This window comes from Phlebotomus papatasi, chromosome 2, assembly GCF_024763615.1.
Source record: "Phlebotomus papatasi isolate M1 chromosome 2, Ppap_2.1, whole genome shotgun sequence".
Taxonomy (NCBI): Eukaryota; Metazoa; Arthropoda; class Insecta; order Diptera; family Psychodidae; genus Phlebotomus; species Phlebotomus papatasi.
This window is the reverse complement of record NC_077223.1, coordinates 93,698,037-93,722,682: the sequence shown is the minus strand read 5'-3', so window position 1 is coordinate 93,722,682 and position 24,646 is coordinate 93,698,037. Positions and strand designations below refer to the sequence as shown.

At 31.8% G+C, this 24,646-nt stretch overlaps 1 protein-coding gene across 3 annotated transcripts in view; it reads left to right on the top strand.

Moving 5' to 3' along the window:
• The window catches only part of LOC129802458 (diuretic hormone class 2), a 73,505-nt gene that overhangs the window by 44,360 nt on the left and 4,499 nt on the right, over window positions 1-24,646 (top strand). Inside the window, exons 2-3 of one of the 3 annotated variants that reach the window (XM_055848268.1) lie at window positions 7,019-7,115; window positions 23,714-23,821. In XM_055848268.1, coding sequence (XP_055704243.1) covers window positions 7,021-7,115; window positions 23,714-23,821 — 203 coding nt within the window. In that variant the 5' untranslated portion in view covers window positions 7,019-7,020. Of the gene's footprint in view, window positions 1-7,018; window positions 7,119-23,713; window positions 23,822-24,646 lie in introns of all 3 variants that reach the window. The other 2 variants (XM_055848269.1, XM_055848267.1) reach the window with 2 other exon arrangements.

The window sequence follows — 24,646 nt, the reverse complement described above, 5'->3', positions numbered from 1 at the left end:
CTCTGGATGAGAAAACGAGTTAAGAAACAAAAAACCTCGCTTATCTTGGCTTCTGAGTAATCGATGAGATCATGTTCTATGGGAAAATTATAGAGAACATTCTGGTCTACATTTCACCCATATATCACTTTTCTGCCAGTTCATCCAAATCCTTGATATTTTGGTTTAAATACAAAATTTGCATAATTTCACGAATTTGATTCAAGATGACTGAATGGCGTCTCCCAACTTCAGCTCTAAATCGAATTTGCATGCACTCCGAGCTAGCTCACGTTAAGAATCTCACCTACATAAGCCGGTTAGGATTATCTGTCCCTTTATAAATATCAAAGTCATAACTTTGAGCATTCTACAAAGGTGAGACGGAAACTACAAAGTCGAACAAGTACAATACACTGATCAAATACGAGTATCGTACTAGAAGACAAAATATTGACTAGAAAGTCTTTTATTGGAAAGTAGAGGGAAGAGGGGCACCTTTGAATGTGGGGCACCTTTGAAATTGGGATTTTTCTCCTAAGTGGAACTGAGCTATATCATAATGTAATTTAGCTTCTCAATCTGTTTGTGCAGCTAAATTATATCACGATAAAGCTCAATTTTATTTAAAAATAGGTGAAAATTCCAATTTTAAAGGTGCTCCACTTCCCCCTAATCAAGAAATAATTCAATGAGAATCAATTTGAGATAATGTGATTTTACTGATTTGTGCACCTCAAGCGTTGATCCTATACGATAACTTTAAATGATTTTAAAACTTTGCAAGAATTAGTTTTTCTAAGTTAAGATGTTAACATTCCGATCAAACTGAAAAAATGCTATCTTAACGTTTCTGGCCTCTACATTACCATTATAGTGTACCAAAATTATCACTGAATCATTGCATCTGATATAATAACAGCTTTGTAATACCCCAATTCCCTTTATTTATTTAATGTATTTCAAGAGATTAGAATCAATTACTGATGAATCAATTGCAGTTCGCATCATTTGTGTACTCAAAATCAAAACCACAATTCTCATTTACTTTGAGTGATAAGTTGAAGATATTATTCAATAATGACTGAATAAATTTGTGTAAAATTTATACAATTTTATCTTTAAATACTTTAAACTGCAACAGTTGAAAAAATGAATGTAGACAGAATTGAAGTGCATTTGAATTAGGTCAACTTTGAAATTGAGCTTTTTCTCCTATTTTTAAGTGAAACTGGACCTTATCATGTTATAATTTAGCTCTACAAACCAATAAACCAATTATGAAACTAAATTACAATGTGATAAGGCTGAATTCTATTTGAAAATATGAAGAAAGCCCAATTTTAAAGCTTCCCCAATTCAAAGGTACCCCACTTCTCCCTATAATGAACTAAAGTGTTAAATTTTTTATATTATCAATAAAAAAACGAAAAAAACAACATTTTATAAAAATTCTGTGATTTACGTATAGAATTCTGTTGAGATGTATCCTTAAAGTGAATGCAGTAATTAAAAATGACATCATAAACTTCGTTTGAAATTTCACTCTGGAAAAGTGACAATGTGTTAACAATATACATTAATACTCAAACATATTGTGAGTGAAAATTGTCCATTAAATGGCACGCAGTGTAGAGACCATTAAGCAATTAAGGTCTATATTCTCCTACACAATTCATTCTGTATAAAAACTAACTTGTTGAAGAAGTTCAAAGGTGATGAAACTCTGTGTAAATTGGTGTAAAAGGTTAAAAGAAAAATTGCATGTGGATATTTGATTCTCTCACTTATTCTAGATCTTCGTGTTGAAATTTAATATGATACCAAGTACAACTCAAATAGAAGCTTTTGTAACATCCTTTTGGCTATCACATAAAATTCTCACATAAATCTTTTCTTTTTAATAAAAAAGGACATTTTCGCATTGGATTACGAGGCACTTGAAGCAAAGTCAGGATAATCATGCGAGATATTTCTTAATAATTCATCATGTTTAATTATGTGTGTATATTTTGGGTGTTAGTGGCATAATTGAATTCCCATCTTATGTTGCATCAATCTAATCAAATTTATTGACTGTGCTGAAAATTCCCCAGATAGAATTTAGACGAGGGATGTAAAAGGGGATAGAAGGAATCAAATTAATTCAATCAAATTTACGCCGTATGAGTTGAAATTCTCCTGGGTTGTGCTTCAAAATATTCAATGTTGAGAGGATATTCATGGGAAATCGTTAAGTTATTTATTTTTGTGGAATTCCATTGCCATTTGGGGAAGGATATTTATTCTACAAATTTTAAGTGCCAATAAAGATTTCAACAAGTCAAATTACTCTTCGAGTTCTCGTACAAAATAACATATTTTGTGCCATTTTGTGCCAATAAGTGAGACGTCATCCATAAAAATAAATGCCCAAGAATTTATAGTTAAAGTGCGTTAAAGTTTTATTAAACCATTTAAAACAGCCATGTGATATCTTGTTAAATTCGTCATATTTGTTTTTCATAATCAAACCAGTTTTATGAAAATTTAATAGATTTTGTTTTCATGATGATAAAACAGTTAATAATAAAAGAAATGATAATTTTAACGAATTTAAAAACTATTTTACAACAATATTTATTCGTTACCCCGAGTTGATGTGTCAAGAATTTCAGCTACAATAAGCTTATCTGGCCTTATCATTGCTATTGGTTTTATTTTTCCGAAAAAGCTGTAGGGGAAAGTGCCCATGCTTTGCAGGATCCCAAGCTTTAAAATGACTAAATTTTTCCTATGTTTTTCAATAAATATGGCTTATCACACCCATATTTTAAAACTAGGGGAAAATGTCCTGTTTTTAAAATATATTGCGGAGTCATATTTATTCAGGAACATAGTAAAAATTTAGTCATTTTAAAGCTTGGGACCGTGCAAAGCATGGGCACGTTCCCCTATATAAACCCTCGATTTTGACCCCTAAGAGGTCACGACGCAACGCTGTTTATCTATTAGTCCGTCTGTCCATCTGACCGTTTACAGACCAAGAGGCTAAACGGTTATAGATAGAGCCTTAGGGTATTAAGGGAATCTCCCATAAGTTGACCTTCTTTTTCCCCACGATAAAGAAGTATTTTTTTGAATACGTTTTAGAAACTAGACGACCGTTTCGTTCATGGCGAAAATTCAATTAAATCATTCCTAATATGGTTTTAAAGTTCACAAGACCTAGAAAATGTTTTTCTTCACCAATGTAACCTAATTTAGTGTCGTTTGAATTGGAAAATATTTAGATTCCCTGAATAGTCTGAACCGGTTTCAATCGGTTATGAACCAACTACAAAAATTTGTCCGCTAATCAATAAATATTTATTAACTGTTTTTAAAACCTCTTTGAAAAAATTAAAAGCTCACGGTAGGGATGTCAAAAATTTTATTTATTTGCAATTTTAATGGATAGGTTCGATACTCTTTCGATTAATTTAAAGCCAGTTCGCAGCCCACAAAATATCAATAAAAATTTTCATTTTAAACTTCTTAGGCTGGCCTTAAGCTCAGACTAAAGGTTTAGTCTAGTTCCAGTATCTTTCAAAATCTTAAATATCAACCAATTCTATTAGTTTTTCAGAATCTTATGGATCATTTGTCTTTAATATTCAATCTTAAGTTAATTTAATTTTAAAAGTTAAGATTTATAGATGAGCCACAAATCTGAAGCCAATATTATAGGTAATCTTTTAGAAACCCATTCGATTGGTAAAGAACATCGACTTAGAGAAGCTAACAATTCAATACATAAAGCACTTAGGGTAACGTGTGGTATTTCGGGACATTTTATTTATCTCTTTCAAGTTTCAAACAGCTTAACGACTTTTCAAATCATTTCTTTCTTTATTGATACAAATATTTGTGTTCCTTATTCGATATAGAATAAGATTCTTTCGGAAAGATGTTAAAAAATACATAATTTTTTATACAATATAGCAAAAAAATGTAAAGAAATACGAATGGTATATTTCGGGACAATTTGGGTATATCGGGACAAACAAAAATGGCTATTATGCATAAATTTCACTGAGCCTAATTATTTACCTTTGAACAGAAGGTCCAAACTTTACTCTTTTATAAAAAAAAATTAATTTTCGCTTGTAAAGCCGCTCAAATCGAAAAAAACTCAGCGCTGTTTGTGTTGACATTTGCAAAATTGACCCCACTAAAAATTTTGAAAATTGTGGCGCGTAGGGTAAATTAAGCTAATTCAAAACCTGCTTCCAATGGAAATTTTTCGCTACTCCAAATGGAAACGTCATTGTTTTCACGATAAATACAGTACTAAATTATTATATTTATATATTTTCTATACCACAGTTTCATTATTTAGTTAATTTTGCTCCAAATAAAGCGAAAATACATTCATAATCACAAACTTTAATTTGTTAATTTCTCAGAAAAATTAAAAGTGTACCTTTTTACTATCGAATTTTTCATCGATCGACCATGTTTTCCAATGAAAAACACAAAAAAGTGACTGTTGTTTATCCGTTTTGTTTAACATTTATGTCATTTCTGGCTAATTTTAGTTCAATTAAGTGCTAATCTTTATTGTTAACGGTACGTAAAGTTTTCAAATGAAATAATTACCTATTTCGTGAACAAAAAGGGTTTTTCTGAAGTGTTTGCAAATGCTTTAATAGGAAACCCCGGAAATATGATTTTTGGAGAGATTTTCTTATTGTTTTAGATGTGAAAACAGAAAAGACCAGGAATAAGAACAAATCCTGCACTCAGGAGCAACTCAACGAGGTTTTGGAAGCCTTTCGTCGCGGTTTCACTTACTCTGTTTGTCTCCAATTAGAAACTTTCCTTTGTCTCCATTTGGATTAATATGTTTCCAATAGAAGTATTTTACACTCGCGTATTTTTCTTGTATTTAAGAAGTTTTCAAATTATATCTAAATAATTTTCACTAAGCAGTAACATTCTAGAAGAGTCAAGGAGCAAATTTATGTAATTCTCTTCAGAAAAAAATTGAACTTAATGTGTTGAATCTTCTGTCAAAGTTAAAGCGTCTGGAAATGGTTTTGAATTAGGACATTTACCCTATTTCACACTCTAAATTAAATAAAAATTCAGGAGTTTTATGTTTATACGTAAAGAGCTTAATATTTGATGTAGAATTAAAAAACAATAAGAAAACAAATATTTATAGGATTTTTGATGTGTCCAAAAATACCCATATTATGTCCCGAAAAGCACCTTGTCCAGAAATGCTATACATTACCCTATAAGAAGTGACACAAAACCTACATTATTTCTACTCTTCCACATATTTTTAGTTTTCCTGAGAACGATTTTTTATCTTTAGGATAGAATATTTTAGAAATTTTCCAATCAATCAATAATTCAGACTGTTCTTACTACCTGTCTGTAAGAATTTGAATCTTCTCTGCTTGTGTATTTCTTATACTTTCAACACTGTATTTCATTGAAAAGTTTTTGATTTCCCAAGACGCCAAAATACCAATATTGTTTTATCTCAATAGAATTAGTTTAAACTTTAAACTAACGGGTTAAAATAAATGAAATGACAATTTAATTTTCCATTGCTGACTGGTAAAAAAGCAAATCAAAGTACTTTTCTTTTATTCTCATTTAAATTATATAAGCTTTATAATTTTCTCTTCCTAACGCTCCCACGCTGAGGTGTCTGCGTTTTTTTTTCAAGATATACTGTTGGATTACCTCCTTAATTTGATTAAATTTTAATTTGCTCTTCCAAATTACCACACACACTTACGAAAAAAAACCAAGGGAATGATTAAGCTTAGCAATTAAAAATAAAAAAGTACATTTCAACAAAAAATTAATGGTAGGGTTTTTTTTAAGCAGACTTTTGACGACAAAACCCTGTACTTCCCTCAATTTTTGTTGGTAGTCTTTTCTCTCCTTGGTGACTTTTGCAATATATTGTTGGAAAAATTTTTGAGACACTTTGGAATTTGGCTTATCTGCGTCACGTACAGAAACTTTTCAACCACCACAAGAAGCAGGAAAAAATGAAAATAATTTTTTCCTCAAATGAAATTAATTTAATTCTGGGATTTTCTTCCACTTCATTGGAATCTTTCGTTGGTATTTTTATGTCTGCATTGTGGACAATTCCTGGATGAATTGGATGGTTGAAAGACCACCACCGGGTGGGTGGTATGATATTCCGAAGGGACAATAGAAAAAATATGCTTTTATAGTAGGTGTGAAGAAAAATCGTTGATTAGCTTGGAGTGAAAAATAAATAGAGATTTTCAATTTAGGCGCTTTCAACGTCATATTTTATTAAATTAAATGAGAGGAAGATGGTGAGAAATTTACATCATATTCTCTACCTCCACCTCCCTCGCAAGTCTCCACTTAATTTTCCTCATCATACCCCCATTTCATTCTCATTATAATCAATTTTCACGATTACGCGACAACATTTAGGGAAAGTATGTAGCTACTTTGGCAAGACATCCTTACAATTAATGAAGGACTTCGCCTCTCACCAACGCACAAGTAATTTTATCAAAAACAGAAAATTAATATGTTGAGAGCAATTTATGTATCAACTTTTTTTTCTATCTACTTATCCCTTGAGGAATACACTAGAATAGCATATTTTTGTCCATTTTCCCACGTCTATGTTGAACAAGTTATCCTTAGGTAATGCAATTTATGAAGTCCTCCAGGGTCTTATTCAATTGTTATTAATTCCACTTGGTGAAAATGTGACGAAAGGATTTCTTCTTCACCATGGTCCAATTGATTGGCCACGATATAACTCAAAATAAAACCCTGGAGGTCAATTTTGTCTGAACTTAACCATTCTCCACACACTGGTACATTTATCAGTTGGATCCAGAGGATTCAAGTGCAGAAATTATTGAGTGGGATGGAAAAAAAAGCAGGATAGGGAATTCCGAGTGAAATAAATTCCCTTTGATTAATTTCTATTGCACGCAATGGGACAAAAGTAATAATTAATTTTCCTCACACTTTTTTTCTCTTCTCCTTTCTCTTCCAGACATGAGTTCCACACGGAAGTTCTGCACAATCGCCCTAATGATCCTTGGAGTAAGTCTGATGGCTGTTGCAATGACTGAATCGGTCCCAATGCCCAGGTAGTTGTACATAATTCAAAAAATTCTTATACATACAGCTTTTCAATTGAGTATCAAGATCAACATACTATCCGAGCAATACCTTATTTTGGTATGGATGCCTTGTACCCTTACATAACTTCTAACAAAATGTTGAAAAGGAATCTTTTGGTGGTACCTTGTTGTATAGTTGAGAAGTCAATTCCTCAAAAATTGAATTGCATTGTGCATGAGTTGTGTATACTTTAAAGCACGTATTCGATCATGTTTTCTAAATGAAAATTCCACAAGAGTCTGCTTCAGTTCAGTCTTGTACAGAATTTTTCAATAATAAAGTTGTAGATTCTTCATAAAGAAGCAAAGAATATTAAGAAAATAATCTACTAAGGTAAAGTGCCCTCGAGTCGACTGGTTCCTCGACTCGACCGGTGGTCAATATTTGATTGTTTTAATCGTTTTAATGGTGAATTTCTATAAAATTGTCACTGAATCGTATTTATTTATGGAATAATTGACCTATTAATGTTAGATCATACGCCAAATATTATAGCAAAAATAAATAAATTGAATAAATAACTCTTCCGGTCGAATTGAGGAACCGGTCGATTTGAGAGCACTCTACCTTATATTAATATTTACTGAATTTCTCGTGAACAGGTGGCTAATTTTTCACCAATAGTGAAATTGAAATCCCATCCTTACCTTCCCTTTCCCAATGATGTCCTAATAAAATTTATATAAGTACAAATTTTATCAATAATATTATTTGATAGTGATGATGATATGTAATTCTCACTTCCCCTATTTGCTCGTTTTTACGTCCTTAAGAAACGTTAGCACATTACCACGTTACCACGTTACGGTAGCTATTTGAGAGAATACGTTATGTCCAATGCACAATAACTTTCGTTTAGTAAACATGTTTTTAACATTTCAATGACAGTGAGTGAAATGTAGATCTAGTCATCTCGCTCATTCTCATAGGAAATTTTGAAAACATGTTTACAAACGAAAGTTATTGTGCGCTGGCCATAATGCCCAACGCACAATAACTTTTGTTTAGTAAACATGTTTTAAACATTTCAGTGAGAAAGAGTGAGATCTATAGATCTCACTCTTTCTTCATTGAAATGTCAAAAACATGTTTACTAAACAAAAGTTTACTGAATAATAACTAATACAATAAGTTGTGCGTTGGGCACTATGGCCAGCGCACAATAACTTTTGTTTGTAAACATGTTTTCAAAATTTCCCATGAGAATGAGCGAGTTGACTAGATATAGATCTCACTCTTTCTCATTAAAATGTCAAAAACATGTTTACTAAACAAAAGTTATTGTACGTTGGGCATTATATTCTCAATGGATAGAAACAAAATAAATTGAAACTAAAAATTCGAAATTTGTAAAATAATTTTAAATTTGAAATTATACCAAATGTAAGAAATATCTATTGAACAGAACGTAGGGGGAAGTGGGGCACCTTTGAAATTGGAATTTTTCACCTATGTTTAGAGTAAAGGCTCATAATTTGGGACAGTCTGCTTATAAGCATCGATGCTCTAAGTTTGAAGTGCGATATTTTCGATACTAATTGATTTTTTTGTTACTCTCTTTTCAAAAGGGTTGTTTAGAAACTTGGAAAGCTATTTATCGTCTTATCTTTACTAAAATCAGTTTTAATACGTTTAAAAATGAATTGATATGTAGAGATGAATTTGACTCTTATTTTGGATAACTTGTTTATTAATTTGGACAACTTGGCTGTAAATTTGGACAGCTAATCCGCCTAACAGGATGCCCATTGTTCTTCATTTCATGAACCAATCTTACCAAGTCCTCTTCCTGTTCATGTAAGGGAAACGTAGAATGTCACAAGAAGCCAGGAAACTTTCCATATCATTCATTAAAGTGAGTTGACTTCGGTAATCCAGTTACGTGCGAATTCACTCATTCTCTGGCCTTTCCGGAAGCCTTTCAAGGCATTTATCGCTACATCTCCTTCGTAGAGATGATGCTCCTTTGATTCTCCAGGCATTTGTCCAACCCAGTCATCACAAAAGCTAAAACTTCACGAAATTTCGTGAGAAAAACACCTGTCCAAAATAAGGAGTATCACCTCACAGGCAAATGTCTTAAAAAATTTCCCATTTTTCACACGAAAAATCTAATTCACAAGGCAAATCTCACTTCAGGTCAAATGTACAAATCATCAGTAACGTGAATCAACACAATATTCAATGAATATTCAATAATATCACTCAAAAACAGCGAAGAAACATTGTTAGTACTTCACCACAGCCAAATAAGACTGAAGTAAACAAGAAGTTCTGTCATATTTCTCGTAAGCAATTGCTCTCACTGAATTTTCAACAAAGCAATTTCAACTCAAATCATATTCAAAATTTAACGTATTTAGTGGTAAAATCTTCCAAAAAGAACAAATATTTAGATAGAATTCATTATTCATCAAATATTGGAAAAAAAATCCATCATTTTAATCAATTTATTTTTAGTGTCCAATTTTATCCTCAAAGTGTCCAAAATAAGAAACTGGACAAAATTATGAGCCTTTCCCCTAAGTGGAACTAAACCATATTATAATGTAATTAAGCTTTTTAATCTGTTTGTGAACCTAAATTGTATCATGATAAGACACAATTTGATTTTAAAATAGGTGAAAAGTCCCACCTTCAAAGGTGGCCCAGCTTCAAAGATGCCCTACTCCCCTCTATTATACTTTTGGCTTGGAAATTTAGATACAAAAATGTTTATCCCTTCCTCCTATAACAATCTTACTAAAGAAGGTGGATCAAAAACCACTCAGCGCTAAGCGCTATTGAATATTTCAGATATGGATTTGAAAGTATTTTCTTCTGCTTTGATACTAATCCTTGGCCCTTCATTGTTTATTATATCAGCAGAGACTTGAAAAGAAATATTTTGTCTAATATTTCTAATCATTTAATTTAATAATTAACTAAACAGTACACTATAAACATGTAATTAAACTATAATGAAAATATAAATACCCCATAAAATATTTAATACCCGTCGCGTTCACTGATTGGCTAGCACTTTAAATGCTTTCAAGTTCCAGCCAATCAGAGAACACGATAATGTTATGGGATTAAATATTTCATTACGGGTAGATAAATGCTTAAATATTAAGAATTTGAAGAATAATTTTACAAATAAAAAAAAAGTCTCAGATAAAATTTTGAATAATCTTCTATAAATCTTAAAGTTATTGAACTTAAAGACAAATTTATGTAATATTTACGATAAAGATGATGCAAATCTTTTTGAGAAGCGCTTTTTCGCTTAATACTTTCTCAAAAGAAATTGCTGTAAGAATATGTATGTGATATATAGTAGCTGTGGGTAGATTGATTCTATCAGTCACTTCTTCCAACACCAAAAATTTACACAAGTGTATAGAATAAAATCAGGTTTTCGAAAGAATTCTTATGTATCTCAGGGTGTTTCTTTCACCTGTCGCTTCTGTAGGGTTTTCCCGATGGTGCAGATGAGGGTATGCTTGAGGAATTTGTATGAATAAAGAAGTAAGAGTGGATTTTCTAGCACACTTGCAGACTTTCACTCTCACTTGAAGGGCTTGAGTGGAATTTAAAATAATTTGGTCCTACACCAAGCTAATAAATTCTTGAGGTAACTAACATCTTGCCTCTCTTATTATGAGTATATATAATAATCTTAAGGTTTAGTTTACACAGACTCTCTTGGGGTTAGCGCATCGTAAGTTGTGAAAGGATGAGGTTACCCAAAATTCAGTATATAACAATATAAAATAATTCAACCTAAACACGTTTTCCGCCCATCGTTTGTACCATGTTATGAATGGTGGATGCGATATTAACAAGTGAAACATCAAGAGAATGTTATTTTGTGTCCTGTTTTGAGGATGTCACGTGCGACTCTTTCACTATGAGTCCCCTACTTACTCGAGTAAGGTACTTTCACGTTCACACTTATTCAGCAGAGTTATGTTGCAATGATCTCCCGAAAAAAAATGTGATAATATATTTCTTTGCTTCTATGCAATAACACTTCTATAATTGCCCACAAATGTCTGTTCACTTTATATCTTCAACAAGCAATAAAAATCCTCAATAGAATGTCAAAACGTTTAGCAATTTCCAGTATTGTGCGTTATATGACGCGGAAATTCTTGTAAAAATTTCCATAACAATTATTTTCGTTTATTCAGCACCAGTAAACTCCTTTAAAGTCCCCCGCAAATTATCTTATTTATATACCAATCACTACACCTAATTCATTTAGTGCCTAGGACCGGGATTCCATCAAGTATTATGGATAAACAGCCGAATATTTGAATATAAACACAACATTCTATGTCAGTCCTACCCAAAATCTTCCCCTGGGCGTACAAAATTCAAGTCATATTTCTGACAAAGTCTCACATAGAGCTAATAATTTCGCAATGTTGGCAAAATATGCTTTTATCATAAACATTTTATGCATACGGTAATATTATAGTGAAAATAGTGTAATACCTTTTCTTATTTATTCCAAACGCGTGTTTCGAATATCATCTCCGGATATTCCGTTTTGGTTGTGCAATTTAAATTTTATGAATATTTATTTGTGATTTTAATGGCAAATTTATGAGAATATTTTCGATCGTTGTACATTGAATGCATCTAGCAAGAAAGACTGTTGCCGGAATGAAATTATAGCAAAAACAACAAATGGAACATTTAAATGCAACATTTTAAGAAATATTCTTGTTTTATGGACATTAATATTAACATTTCAAAATTACTGCAAATAATCTTACTCGTTACGATTGTGGGAAAATTTAACTTTTTCAGGGCATAATGTACATGGCGAATAGGATGACCTACAGTGGTGGACAAAATAATAGAATCACCTCCGCAAAAACTACTACTATACCTTTAGTATTTTTGTTTATTCCAATTCGTTTAAATAATTTTGATATATAAATGCTCAAATAATTACCTTACGACAAATAAGTATTGTTTTGGCCGCTAGAAGTCTCTATTTTTTTTTACAGAATACATCAATAGTGAAATTAGGTTTAATAAAACACGAAGGACCACTTTTATTTTTAAATGAAAGAATGTGGTTTATAAGTCGGATAAGTTTAAATAAAGCCATATTTAGAAACCATAGGGTAAATTAAGCTAATTCAAAACCTGCTCCAAATGGAAATTTTTCGCTACTCCAAATGGAAACGTCAATGTTTTCATGATAAATACAATACTAAATTATTATATTTATATATTTTCTATACCACAGTTTCATTATTTAGTTAATTTTGCTCCAAATAAAGCGAAAATCCATTCATATTCACAAATTTTAATTTGTTAATTTCTCAGAAAAATTAAAAGTGTATCTTTTCATCATCGAATTTTTCATCGAGCGACCATGTTTTCCAATGAAAAACACAATGAGGTGACTGTTGTTTATTTGTTTTGTTTAACATTTATGTCATATTTCTGGGTAATTTTAGTTAAATTAAGTGCTACTCTTTATTGTTAACGGTAGGTGAAGTTTTCAAATGAAATAATTACCTATTTCGTGAACAAAAAGGGTTTTTTTCTGAAGTGTCTGCAAATGCTTCAATAGGAAACCCCTGAAATATGATTTTTTGGAGAGATTTCTTATTGTTTTAGATGGGAAAGGAGAAAAGACCAGGAATAAGAACAAATCCTGCACTCAAGAGCAATTCAATAAGGTTTTGGAAGTCTTTCGTCGCGGTTTCAGTTACACTGTTTGTCTCCAATTAGGAACTTTCCCTTGTCTCCATTTGGATTTATATGATTTCAAATTATTTTTAAAGAATTTTCACTAAACAGTAACGTTCTAGAAGAGACAAGGAACAAATTTATGTAATTCTCTTCAGAAAAAATATAAACTTAATGTGTTGAATCTTCTGTCAAAGCTAAAGCGTCTGGAAATGGTTTTGAATTAGGACATTTACCCTAAATGACAGTTTTCCAATTTTTTTTGGTCGAACTGAATTTCACTATTGACGTATTTTGTGTAAAATAGAAACCTCTAACGGCCAAAAAACACTTATTCCACGATTCCATTAATTTGGAGATTTCTACTTCAGAATTATATCAACAAATTGGGGAAAAATATAAGAATTAAAAAAATATAAGCTTTGCAAAGTGATTCCATTATTTAGGCCGCCACTGTATATATCCGAAAAAAACCTGTGAATATTTCTTGCTAGGGAAATGTTAGGAGAATTTGAAAAAATCAAGAAAGTTTCATGAACACTAAAAGCCTAAATACATTCAGACTGATTCTCTAGAATATTTAGCTCATAAAACTTGGTAGGGGAAACTGCTCTCCCTTCGAATGTTCAGGCTAGGATGATTAACTCACGGATGGAGCATTGTAATTCACAAATGGTATGTTTTTCTTAAATTCTTTTTAATTTTTAACCTTTAGATGCCACAAAAATAAATATAACCCGAAATGGTAGCCACATATACAGAGAGTATATTTTTATTGAATTTAAAATTTTTGCTATAGTGTTACAGATAGAAAATTTTTCAGAAAAAATAGAAAATTGCGAATTTTACGTATTTTTCATAAAGGTTTTAGGAAGTATTATCCTCGTGCAATCATTATAAATTTTGTGCTAATAACATAACATTAGATACTCTTTCATTTGGTAAAAATTTTAAAATGATTGCATTTGGTTTTATACCAAAACTAAAAAAACACTTAAGAAAAATATACCACATTTTTGTACGGAAAATGTATGAGAATGCTCAGCCCTGCGTTCAGGTCTTCTAATAATGCGAATTTTCTTTTATTTTTCCTAAGAGATTTGCACATTTCTACTAAATATTAGTTATTAATTATTGATAATTATGTGATAATTTTGTGTAAATCTCTTAGTAAAAATAAAAGAAACTCACATTATTCGAAGGCATGTACGTTCGAAGGCAGAGTACTTTCCCCTAGTAAAGAATTTAGGTAAAGAAAATTTATGCGAAGGACCTTTAATCAATGAATCTAAGCCATCAATAACAGTTTGGAATAAATCTCTATTGTCAAATTAGGGGAAAGCGCACTACCTTCGGACGACTCAAGCTTCGCACAATTCAATTTATTCTCTATGTTCCTTATGGATTTAACCCATAGCTCTTTTTTTGAAAATTTGATGCATTACACAGCTATTAAAATATAATATTATAATGGGCCGAATTCCGAAGTAAGTCCGGCAAAAGTCCGAAAGTAACGCGCTTTCCCCTATATAGGCTAATAATTCTCGAGGATCAGTCTGAGACTACTTTGGCCCCAAGGCCAACAGAAGAAGTTACATAAACCTGAGAAAAAGGAAAGTACTTTCAATAACCGTTGTGGAAAAAAGAATGCACAGAAAAGTGATTTTATCGGATATTTGTGAGTATCACAACATTTCTATGGTACAAAGTTAAAGCCCGATCAGACGAAACCAAAATTCACTTCAGACTACAAAATCTTAAATAAAACGTAAAATTTTAAAATCTCTGTAAGTCAAAGTTTTTTTAATGATGTTACCCGGCAGAGGCAGCTAAAATCCCGAACGACAAAATTCCGAAAGGACCAAAATCCCGAAAGCCAAAATTCCGAATGTTCAAAATCCTGTAAGCGATGAAATTATATGGAGGATGATATGTAGAATAATCTCCTAACACACAGAAAATTTCCCTTTGCTCCCAGAAAGCGCGGGTGCAATCGTGGGAGTAGGTATGGCACTTTTAAGAATTCGGAATTTTGGCTTTCGGAATTTTGGCGTTCGGGATATTGGCTTTCGGGAATATGACTTTCGGGATTTTGACCGGACCCGTCACCCGGTTATAAGGGTATAAAATCTCACATAAATCATTAGGTTAAAAACCTGTATCAATTAGTAACATAATGAGAATCGCTATTAATCCATGAATATTTTTTTAATTCATTTAGTTTACACAAATCAACTTAATAAACCTCAATTGACCCACGAAATTGTAGTTAAAGTATAAACAAAATTTTGTCTCAGTCAAAATGAAGATGATATACCTCGTCATCAAATTTTTGGAAATATTATATTTACCGTCACAACAAAGGATAGCACTGCGTATAGTAGAGTGAGCTTGTTTAACAATTTTAGGCATATTCCCGCAGTCAAAAAGTCAGGTCAAATGTCCGTTCCAGGAAATGCTTCCCCTTCGTCCAACGAGAGATATATCACCTGTAAAAATATATAACCTCTGCTGTCTTTTTTGCAGTTTTACATAACCACCATATTATTCTGATAAAAAAAAGTGCAGACGTGGTCAATTTCGTGATTAAACATAACTTTTAAATAATATCACAATGTTATGAAGTTGGTATGTCTGCTTTCAGCAATGTTAGGTATTTGAGAGATAAAATTTTATTTTAAATAATGCTAAAAATCTGACAAATGAAGGAGTATTGTATCACAAAAATAAAATGACTTGTTGTTGTTGATGTATCGTAAAACAACATTTTGGCGTCTCAGAGGGTAAATCAATAAATATTTTCTTCACAGTGAAAACAATCATTGAAAACCGTGATACAAATTTACATATTTTTGTGAAATTCGCAAACAAGAAAGAGATCATCTTGTGATGGTATATATATTGTGTTTCACTTTAAGGTAATTTTCCTGCTTTCAATTTATTTCCAGAATAATTTCTTGCAAAAGGATTACAGGGGGATTCTTTCTGAGTGACGATAGATATTGAATTTAGAGGAATTATACGGTGATGGAATCATTTAGTAATCACACATTTAGAACACGTTTCTTTATAACTTTTCCACTAAACTGAATTGTATGATACTTTTGTTGAACATATTTAAAATCTAGAGAAAAGTTTAATATCTTTTGAATTGAGGCATCTTTGAAATAGGGGTTTTCCACCGAATTTGCTCAAAAATGCAATTTTATTCAATTTTTTGGCTGAACGATGTTTTCTCAATATTTGAGGTTATGTGCAAAGAAATGAGTTCGAAAGATTAAATATCATATTTCTATGTCTTCCTGTATTAATTTTTCTGTTTCTTGTGACAAGTTTAACATTAGGTTCCGCTTCAACAAATTGACAATTTTTTTTATGCCTAGTCTGTTCGCTGTGTAGGAGAAAGTGCTCTCCTTTCGAACGTTCATGCCTTTGAATAATGTAAATTTCTCTTATTTTTCGGAAGAGATTTACACTAAATTACCACGAAATTATCAACAATTGATGATAAGCCAACTAATATTTAATAGAAATGTGTAAGACTGTTGGGAAAACTAAAAGAAAATTCACATTATTCGAAGGCATGAACGTTCGAAGGAGAGTACTTTCCCCTATGTGTCACTTTGCCTAACAAACTGTTCTGGCAAGTAATCGACATTTATCAGTTTCTCAAATTGCTTAATTCACTTGAGGACAAACAATTTTAAGTTTCAGCCATTGCATGTAAATTTTTTGATCATTTGGGATGAAAAGTGAGAAAAGAGCCTTTTCGAGCGACGGGTTTCATGCACTCATGGCGGATAACGTATTTCTGAGGTTCAAATTTGACGTCAAATTTTGCGACAAAGCCTCAACGACAATGATGCCATCTGTCGGTTCACAAAAACATTAGTTAACTGCCAAACAGGGCTCTTACTTAATAGACTGTAGCTTTGGGTAATATTTCGGCCACTTTGATTCTCATAATTCCATGCCTTTCCGGAAGTCTTCCAAAGTTTTTTTTACTTCATCTCATTCATCGAAGCGACATTTCTTGTTTTTTTTTTTGTATATTATAATCTCTAAAAAAGAATGCAAAAACTAAAAGTTCATGTAAATTTAAGGAACAAAGAACTGGCCGAAATTGCAACCTGGCCGAAATTCGGTACAGTTGATACAGTTACCCTAAAGCGTTATTAGAATGTGTTTACTTAACCTGATTGATCATGTCTTTAATAACGACCTAATATTACGCAAAAAATACATATTTTCATTAAAATCTTTTCTTGTTTTCTCAGTAAATGGAAATCTGAGCTATTATTTACAAAACACAATATGCTTGTTTATTGATTCACAATGCATTTACCTTTGCCTATTTTTAAAATGACTTTTTCTTTTTTAATTCACCACATCGTTTGATACTGATTCCTGCACCACAGAGGTGAGAAAATAAAGTGGGAATTGAATGGAAAGACATGAAACAGGAAGTGACAAAAGGACAAAGGGAAAATCTCACTTCCCTCCTTGTGTGGAAATTTCTATTAGGTCACATTAGAAGCAAAAAAAAACCATACAGATAGAATTATATTTCTCTCCAGTGCTCCTCTTTACTACAATTTCCTTCATCGTTAGTAAATTTATATTCACGGATATATGGCCACATCAATACTCCATAATCATTGGAAAACTAGGAAAAACCGACGAGTATTTTTCATAACATGGGAAACTTTCCATGATTCAATAAACTAACTGGAAAAACTAAAGCTAAAATTGTGCTTCCGGTTAGGAAATTGCAAAAAAGGAATATTGAGCGAGAAGCACTATTTAATGGTGCATCCTATTCAGAAATTCTAACTTAAATCCTCTTTTAGATAAAATAAAAATGCTTTTAAATTTAAAACGAATTCAACATGACTAATTTAGAAGTGAAGTCTTGTGTTTTTATTAAAGCAGTATTAGCAACTTTTCCTCCATGTGCACCAAGTTCTGTTGCTTGCTGTAATTAACATTGAAAGAGAAATTCTCTTTAGCACCTTGATTGTTAAATTTTATGTCCCTGAATTAAATGCCTCAAGAGAAATCACACAAAAAGCGACACCTTGTCTGGAGGCTTTGTTCTGATGTGTACAGCATTTGAAAATCAATTAATACAATAAATTAATTTTGAATTTTCCTTTGGGCAGCTATTAGGAAATTATAATGTCAAAATTTTAAATACAATTGTGTCGAAAATCATATCTAGAAGCTATCAAAATCAATTAAACATTCTAATTTGAGAAATATTCTCTTGCAATATTTGACGGATTCTTTCATTGTAACTTTAATTAAATTTAATAGTAAATTAATTTAGAATATTAATGTCTGTATCACTCCGTGCTTTCCATAGCAATAGGTATTTGTTAGTTCATAAATGCTTGAACGCATGAAATGCAGAAAATTCATGTTACTTAAGGACATCAATAGGGTTAAGGCACTTTTACATTTGCCTGCTCACATACCTACGTATACTTCTAAATGGTTCCCATCCATTCCATTTCAATATGAATAAAATGCTTTTCTCATTCACGTACCAAGTGGGTGAGCATGAGATCTGGCAAAATTCACAAAAGGAGTGTGTAACCACTTTTCCAGCCTTTGAGCGATTCCGTGTGTCAGATAGAAAATTGGCATAAAACGAGTATATATATTCATTGTTGCATTCAAATTTATGGGTGAATATGAACATGACTATATTTCACACTTGATATTCCTTCCGTTTTTTTCTTTCTTCCTCACGGTTTTTCCTTCTGAATTGTTTTCACTTTATTCCCCTTTTTGTACAACATTATCTGTCTGGAAGAGTGGAAATTTAGCATGTGAAAAAGTGAATTTGGAAACACGTGAATTACGCCTTCAAAGTTCGGCATTTGATTTATCTTACGAATTTCGTATAAATTTATGTTGATCATTGAAGAAAATAACACGTAATATTCTAGAGAGGTTCTTTTCTTTTGAACCAAAGACAAAATTATTAGAGGGCTTCTTTCTGCTATTTGCAATACATATAATCAGTTTAAACAAACACGCAACCTGTAAATAATTATATATTAATACCTCAATCGGCGGAATATAAGACTATTCTGGTACAGAATTTTGTAATAGAACTATAATCCTTTTGTATGATAACATTTTATAAACTAAGTTATCATGATATTGATGTGATGGGAGTTTGTTTTTACATATCCCATAAACAAAATAAAATAGTTTTTAGCCTTAGAAATTTTACTGCTCGAACTCCACAGAAAGAGCAGTATAATGCCTCTGTCAGACTGTTTATCTGTCTAGCCGTTACCACGTCTAGAACACAAACAGTTAAAAATAGAGACTTGAGACCTTTGAGAAACCGCTAACTTGACGATGGAACCATTAACATGTTCCTTATTTCCCCCAACCATCGCCATCCTCACCTTTGGGAGTGTTCGAATACGCTTCGTGCGATCTTTTTCATTTTTAGATATCGTCGGTTTCATCGACCACTGTTATATCTGCATTAGGTGTGATTCCTTTATAATCACACCTGTTTCTTTTGTATTATCATTTCACGCAAGACGCGACGTCTGTATATTGTAGCATGCACTAAATGCAGATGAAGATCAAATGAAGATACTACAACAGATGATATATCCAGGCGGACATTTCGTCTTATACGAAAATATAGTTGAATAATTCTTTATAACGGGTTTTCAAGGTCAAAGGTTTAAGAGGCTCCAGGCGGTATATTTAACAACCGAAAGAGGCCATTTTTGGGCTCGTTGGAAAGGTCTTGGAATTTTCGATACAACTGAACCTATTCCAGTCGGTTCTGATCTAGTAATAAACCGGTTCAATACCGATAATTAAGTTTTATGAGAAATTCAATTATATTACTTCTAATGTATATTTTGGGCAATATTTTGAGTTCAACATAAATCAGTTCAGTTTTACACCGGTAATGCACCAGTTATGATCCGATAAGTCATTTTTTGTCCAAAAAACAATTTTATTACTATTGTAGTAGGACTTGTGAATTTAGGGGTGTTGGAGGGGGAACCCCGCCCTTACGAAGACTCTTCTTAACCAACGGTAATAATAATCACTATTTAGCTAGGATGAGGACACAATTAAATCGGCCCCTAAGTCGGTCTTCACCAGCGAAGCAAGGAGGATGCCGGATTCGTGGCTCTCATGGAATGAGCAATGGGGCTCAATCCCGGAAAGCCAGCGATGAAGGGTGCTCCAGCATGTTCTGGTGTGGGGTATGTAGCATTAGTGCTACACTATTAAAACTTTTGTGGGATCCTTCGAGTGGTTTATAAATCGGTTCAAATCGGTTGAGAACCGGTAAGCGGCGAGTGATGCAAAAATACTTTTAATGTATCCCAACTAAGTCAAGAGCTCGAGCATTCCATAAACCCTAGGACACATTACCACCCCTTTAACCCTTTAAGGACGAGACGCTCTTTTGTCTTCGAAAATCAATAATAAAAAAGAAACTAATAAACAAAATTAATTAAATATCTTACGTCTAGCCTTGGACAATCCAACAGAGTCTGATCCGGTATATTTTTTGCTTCTGTGTACGATAGGAACAAAAATAGCTCAAAAATTTTAGTAATTTTCCTGACGATACCAATGAATGGTAATTTTTACTCTAATGAAAAATATTATGTATGAGTACTGTACTTCCTATTCCCAAAAGGGTTTTGCTTAAAAAATTTGGAAATATAAAAAAAATATTAAAAATTATTTATCAGTGCGGTCATTTGAAAATTCGTCACTTTTAAGCTTAAATATTTGCTATATAGCAAATAGTTAGAGTTTTGCAAAAAATATCCTAGATTCCTATAACCTTGTACTTTACGATTGCGTACAAACATTGGAAAGAAAGAACTTTGGGTAGTCAGAAAAAATAATTTTCTCTATAGGTCACGGGTGACCCAAACGTCCTTAAAGGGTTAACTGTGAAATTGAAATCTTGCAGTCCTCCACTCAGAAAACAGCTCTGTGGAAACGGGTCTTGATTTAGCTCTTGAAATAAGAACGGGCATTTGTGTCTTGGGTTAAAGACTCTTTTACTTAAAGAAAAGCATTTATTTTAGAATACGCTTTGCCTCAAGAACGTACAGTCTTTGAATTTACATGCGTGGAAAAAATATAATTTCAAGTACTGAGTAGTTCTTAAAGCAAAGCTAAATGAGTTTTGATTCTAGTATCAAATTTTCTCTGTTATATCGCGACAAAATCGACGTACGCTCACAATTAAAAAGAAAAAATTAAATTCACATTTTTTTAATGAACCACCATTACATATACTTTTTAAACTGTAACTTGTCACATTCCCTCATTTTCTACTGAAATCCAAGCGAAATTGATCAAGTTTTATCCGACTCGAGACTCACAATTGGGAAGATATTTTTCCATCCGACTATCGATGAGTGAGATGCCTCTGAATATCGTGACATTTTTTTTTCACAAGACCACCTCGCAAAATTCTTTCAAATATTTCACTTTATAAATTTTCAAAATAAAAAATCATATTTCCACAACACTCCAGAGACTCGAGCAAAGCTTATTAGATACAATGTTTTATTTTCCAGGAAAAAATGTTTTTCGTTTTTCGAGCGTATTTCACCTATTCTCCACATATTTCTTGTCGGCACTGTAATTTATTAAACCAAAAGACACTTCACTACCTGTAGAGGCTTCTGCCCACAATTTTAACTATAATTTCATTGAGAAAACTCTCGAAAACAATCACAACTTTGCGAATTAATTGCACTGTGAATTGTTTTGTCTGTCATTTGACAGCAGCACTGGAAGCCACTGAAAATTTTCTAGAGAGACGGTACTCTCTCTCCCTCTCTCAAGACACGGCAGCTCTTAGTTGATCTGTTTTAGAAAACAGCTCTTGATTCTAAGCACGACATGTTTAGGTTGATTCGGGTCTTAAAATATTCTTACAGACAAGAGCTGTATTTTAGCAAGTCCCATACAAAGTTAGAACTGCCTTTTTCTGAGTGTCTGATTGTTAGTGGTGCTTGTCACGCCATCTTTACGTTCACACAGAAAATTTAGATTATAAATTTATGAATATATAAAATCCACTGGAACTTAATTTAGACTTGAAGTTGAAGTTTAAGTGAGTGAGTGAATGAAATGGACTAGAATCCCTACCTCTTTCATGCTAAGAGATTAAGAACTTAAGTTTATCATTAACTGAAGAATGAAAAATGTCTTGGAATCCGCAAAGATTCAGAATTAGGGCATTAGCATTCATCAGATAGAATTTGAAATTAAACTTCTGGGTGTTTCTGTTTAAGAACTTTCCATTTTTCTGTGCGTTATACAACATTTTCTTCGATTTCTTAAAATAAACTTAAAATTTTATACTTTTCAACGATGATATTTTATAATCGAGGGTCTCATGTAAATTTTATTTTTTATTTATTTATCTATTAAGTGCAATCACCATAATACAGATAAAACCATTTTTTTATATTTAGACAGTCAAAATTCTAATTCTAATGAATAGATTTATTTTTTCATTGGAAAATACATCAAGGCCTTTGAATGGCTAGGAATTTTTTATAACGAAGGAAATTTGCAAATGCAATACTAAAGGTGCTGTCGTCTCATGGAAAAACACAAAAAAGATATGAATTTTTTATCAAATTTAAATAGAGATTACGTTGAATAGGTTTTCCCTATTACTTTTGTGGTTTTTATAAAATTTAATTATCTACATTCTGTGAGATATCTTTTTGACAGTAATATGGGTATTCAATTGAAAATTAGGCACCCATTCAAATGGAGAAAACTTAGAAAACTGCCCATAATTTCTAATTTACTTTTTGTGTTTAGGTAATCTGAAGATTTTTCTAATCTTTCCGGTTTTAAAATAATTTTTCTCGTCGAAATGAATGTAAATTTTTTGAAGTGACATATCAAAGAGTTTCTACATTTCTCTGCATTTCAAAAATAACATTCATTTTAAAAATAAATTCTAAATTCATAAAATTGATTAATTATTAAATTAGGAGGAAAAATCATAAAACTAAGGGGAGTTTGCTGTAATTGCCCAATCGGAAGTCGAAAATGTTTTATACTTGATCAATATCACATTATTAAAACCGGAGAAAATTGCGTTTCAAAACATTTTTTATTATTGAATAAATTTTTCTATTTTAATAAAATAAATTTTTGATTTCAATATTGAAATTAACGACTGTTTCTTTTAAGATCTAATTACTTGTACGTACTATGTGCAATGTGCATACAAACAATGTGCACAGGTATGCATATCTAAATACATCCATACCAAATATAAATGACAAATTCAATTACTGCAAATAGGAAATTTCGGGCAAAGCAATTTGTTATAACTTAATATATAAATGCAATTTTAGAGAATCTTGAAGATTAGTTAATTGATTTGTTTATAAAATTTAAAGACACTTGTTTTACTCTAAATTAATTTGTTCATGATTCAACATTTTACTCTATGATTATTTCACTTTTTTAGTTTTTCTTGGATGTTAGAAAACTAGAAGCAACCTAAAATCAAATAAATATTAATCAAATAAATATTATATCAAATAAATATAAGATTGAAAATGAATTGAAAATATTTTTTTTTATTTCTACCTGATGTGTGATAAAGACAAACTTTGAATAGTAAGAGAAAATTAAGAAAAACTAATTTTTTAGTTTTTCTTTAGAGCTTAATTCGAGATTTTAATAATTATCACAAATAAACCATCCTGAACAACAAGTTTTAGAATAACTTTTAGTTTCTAATGTTTTTGTTATCAAACCACTCGTGCGCTATTCACGATAAATTTTTAAATGGCTTTAATTTCCGTTTTTTCAGCCACAGTGGATACTACAATGAAATTGAGGAGCAACCGGAAGATGTGCTGATGGAATTGATTGCACGATTTGGTCAGACAATAATGAGAGCGCGTGACGATCTGGAAAAGTGAGTAAATTGGAAAGTAATTCTATTGCAGATTGATTTTCCTCAATTTTCGACTGTGTATGTCTCATTGACGTGGGACGATGAGGAAATGTGCTTTAGGAAAAGTACATATTAGTACATTATTATCGAATGCTAAAAATTTAGTAGATTCTGAATAAATCAATTTGATGAGACGTATAAAATGCAGATTGTTGTAAGTGTTCAACACTCAAGTTGCATTCGTTTCGCTCGTGATGGGAATATTCAATGCTATGTGGTTCATGTGGGAATGGCCAGGATAATTGATAAGAACCACAAACTCAATTTTATGTATAAACAGCATATTCCTCTTTCATTTTGCAATGAATTTTGTTGGTATTTTTCTTAAAATTTCACAACTATTTTCCCAATATTACCGTAAAGAGGGTAAGAAGTACAGGAAATAGGAAGATTTTGCATTCAACGTAATTTAATAATCTTAGAAGTGGCCTAACACACTACACTCACGGCTTTTATTAATTGTGTTTCTCGTTATACATTAGAGAAGACTTCTAGGTACATAATAAATGTGTGTAATAATGAAAATTTTAAACTTGACACTATTTATGTTTAAACTGTGATAGCAGTCTTCCAGTGTGGTATAGAATTCTCTTGGTCAATCTATACCTAGTGCACTTTCTGGAAATAAATTCAATTGGATTCTTTTCCTGATTATTGCTATAATTTTATTATTCCAAGGTTTTTGAATCAAATTACACCGTCCTGTTTATGTAATTTACAAGTACCTTTACATCTCCTTCGTCCCTTTTGAGACTCTGAGGTACCCAAGAAGAAAACATATTTAAG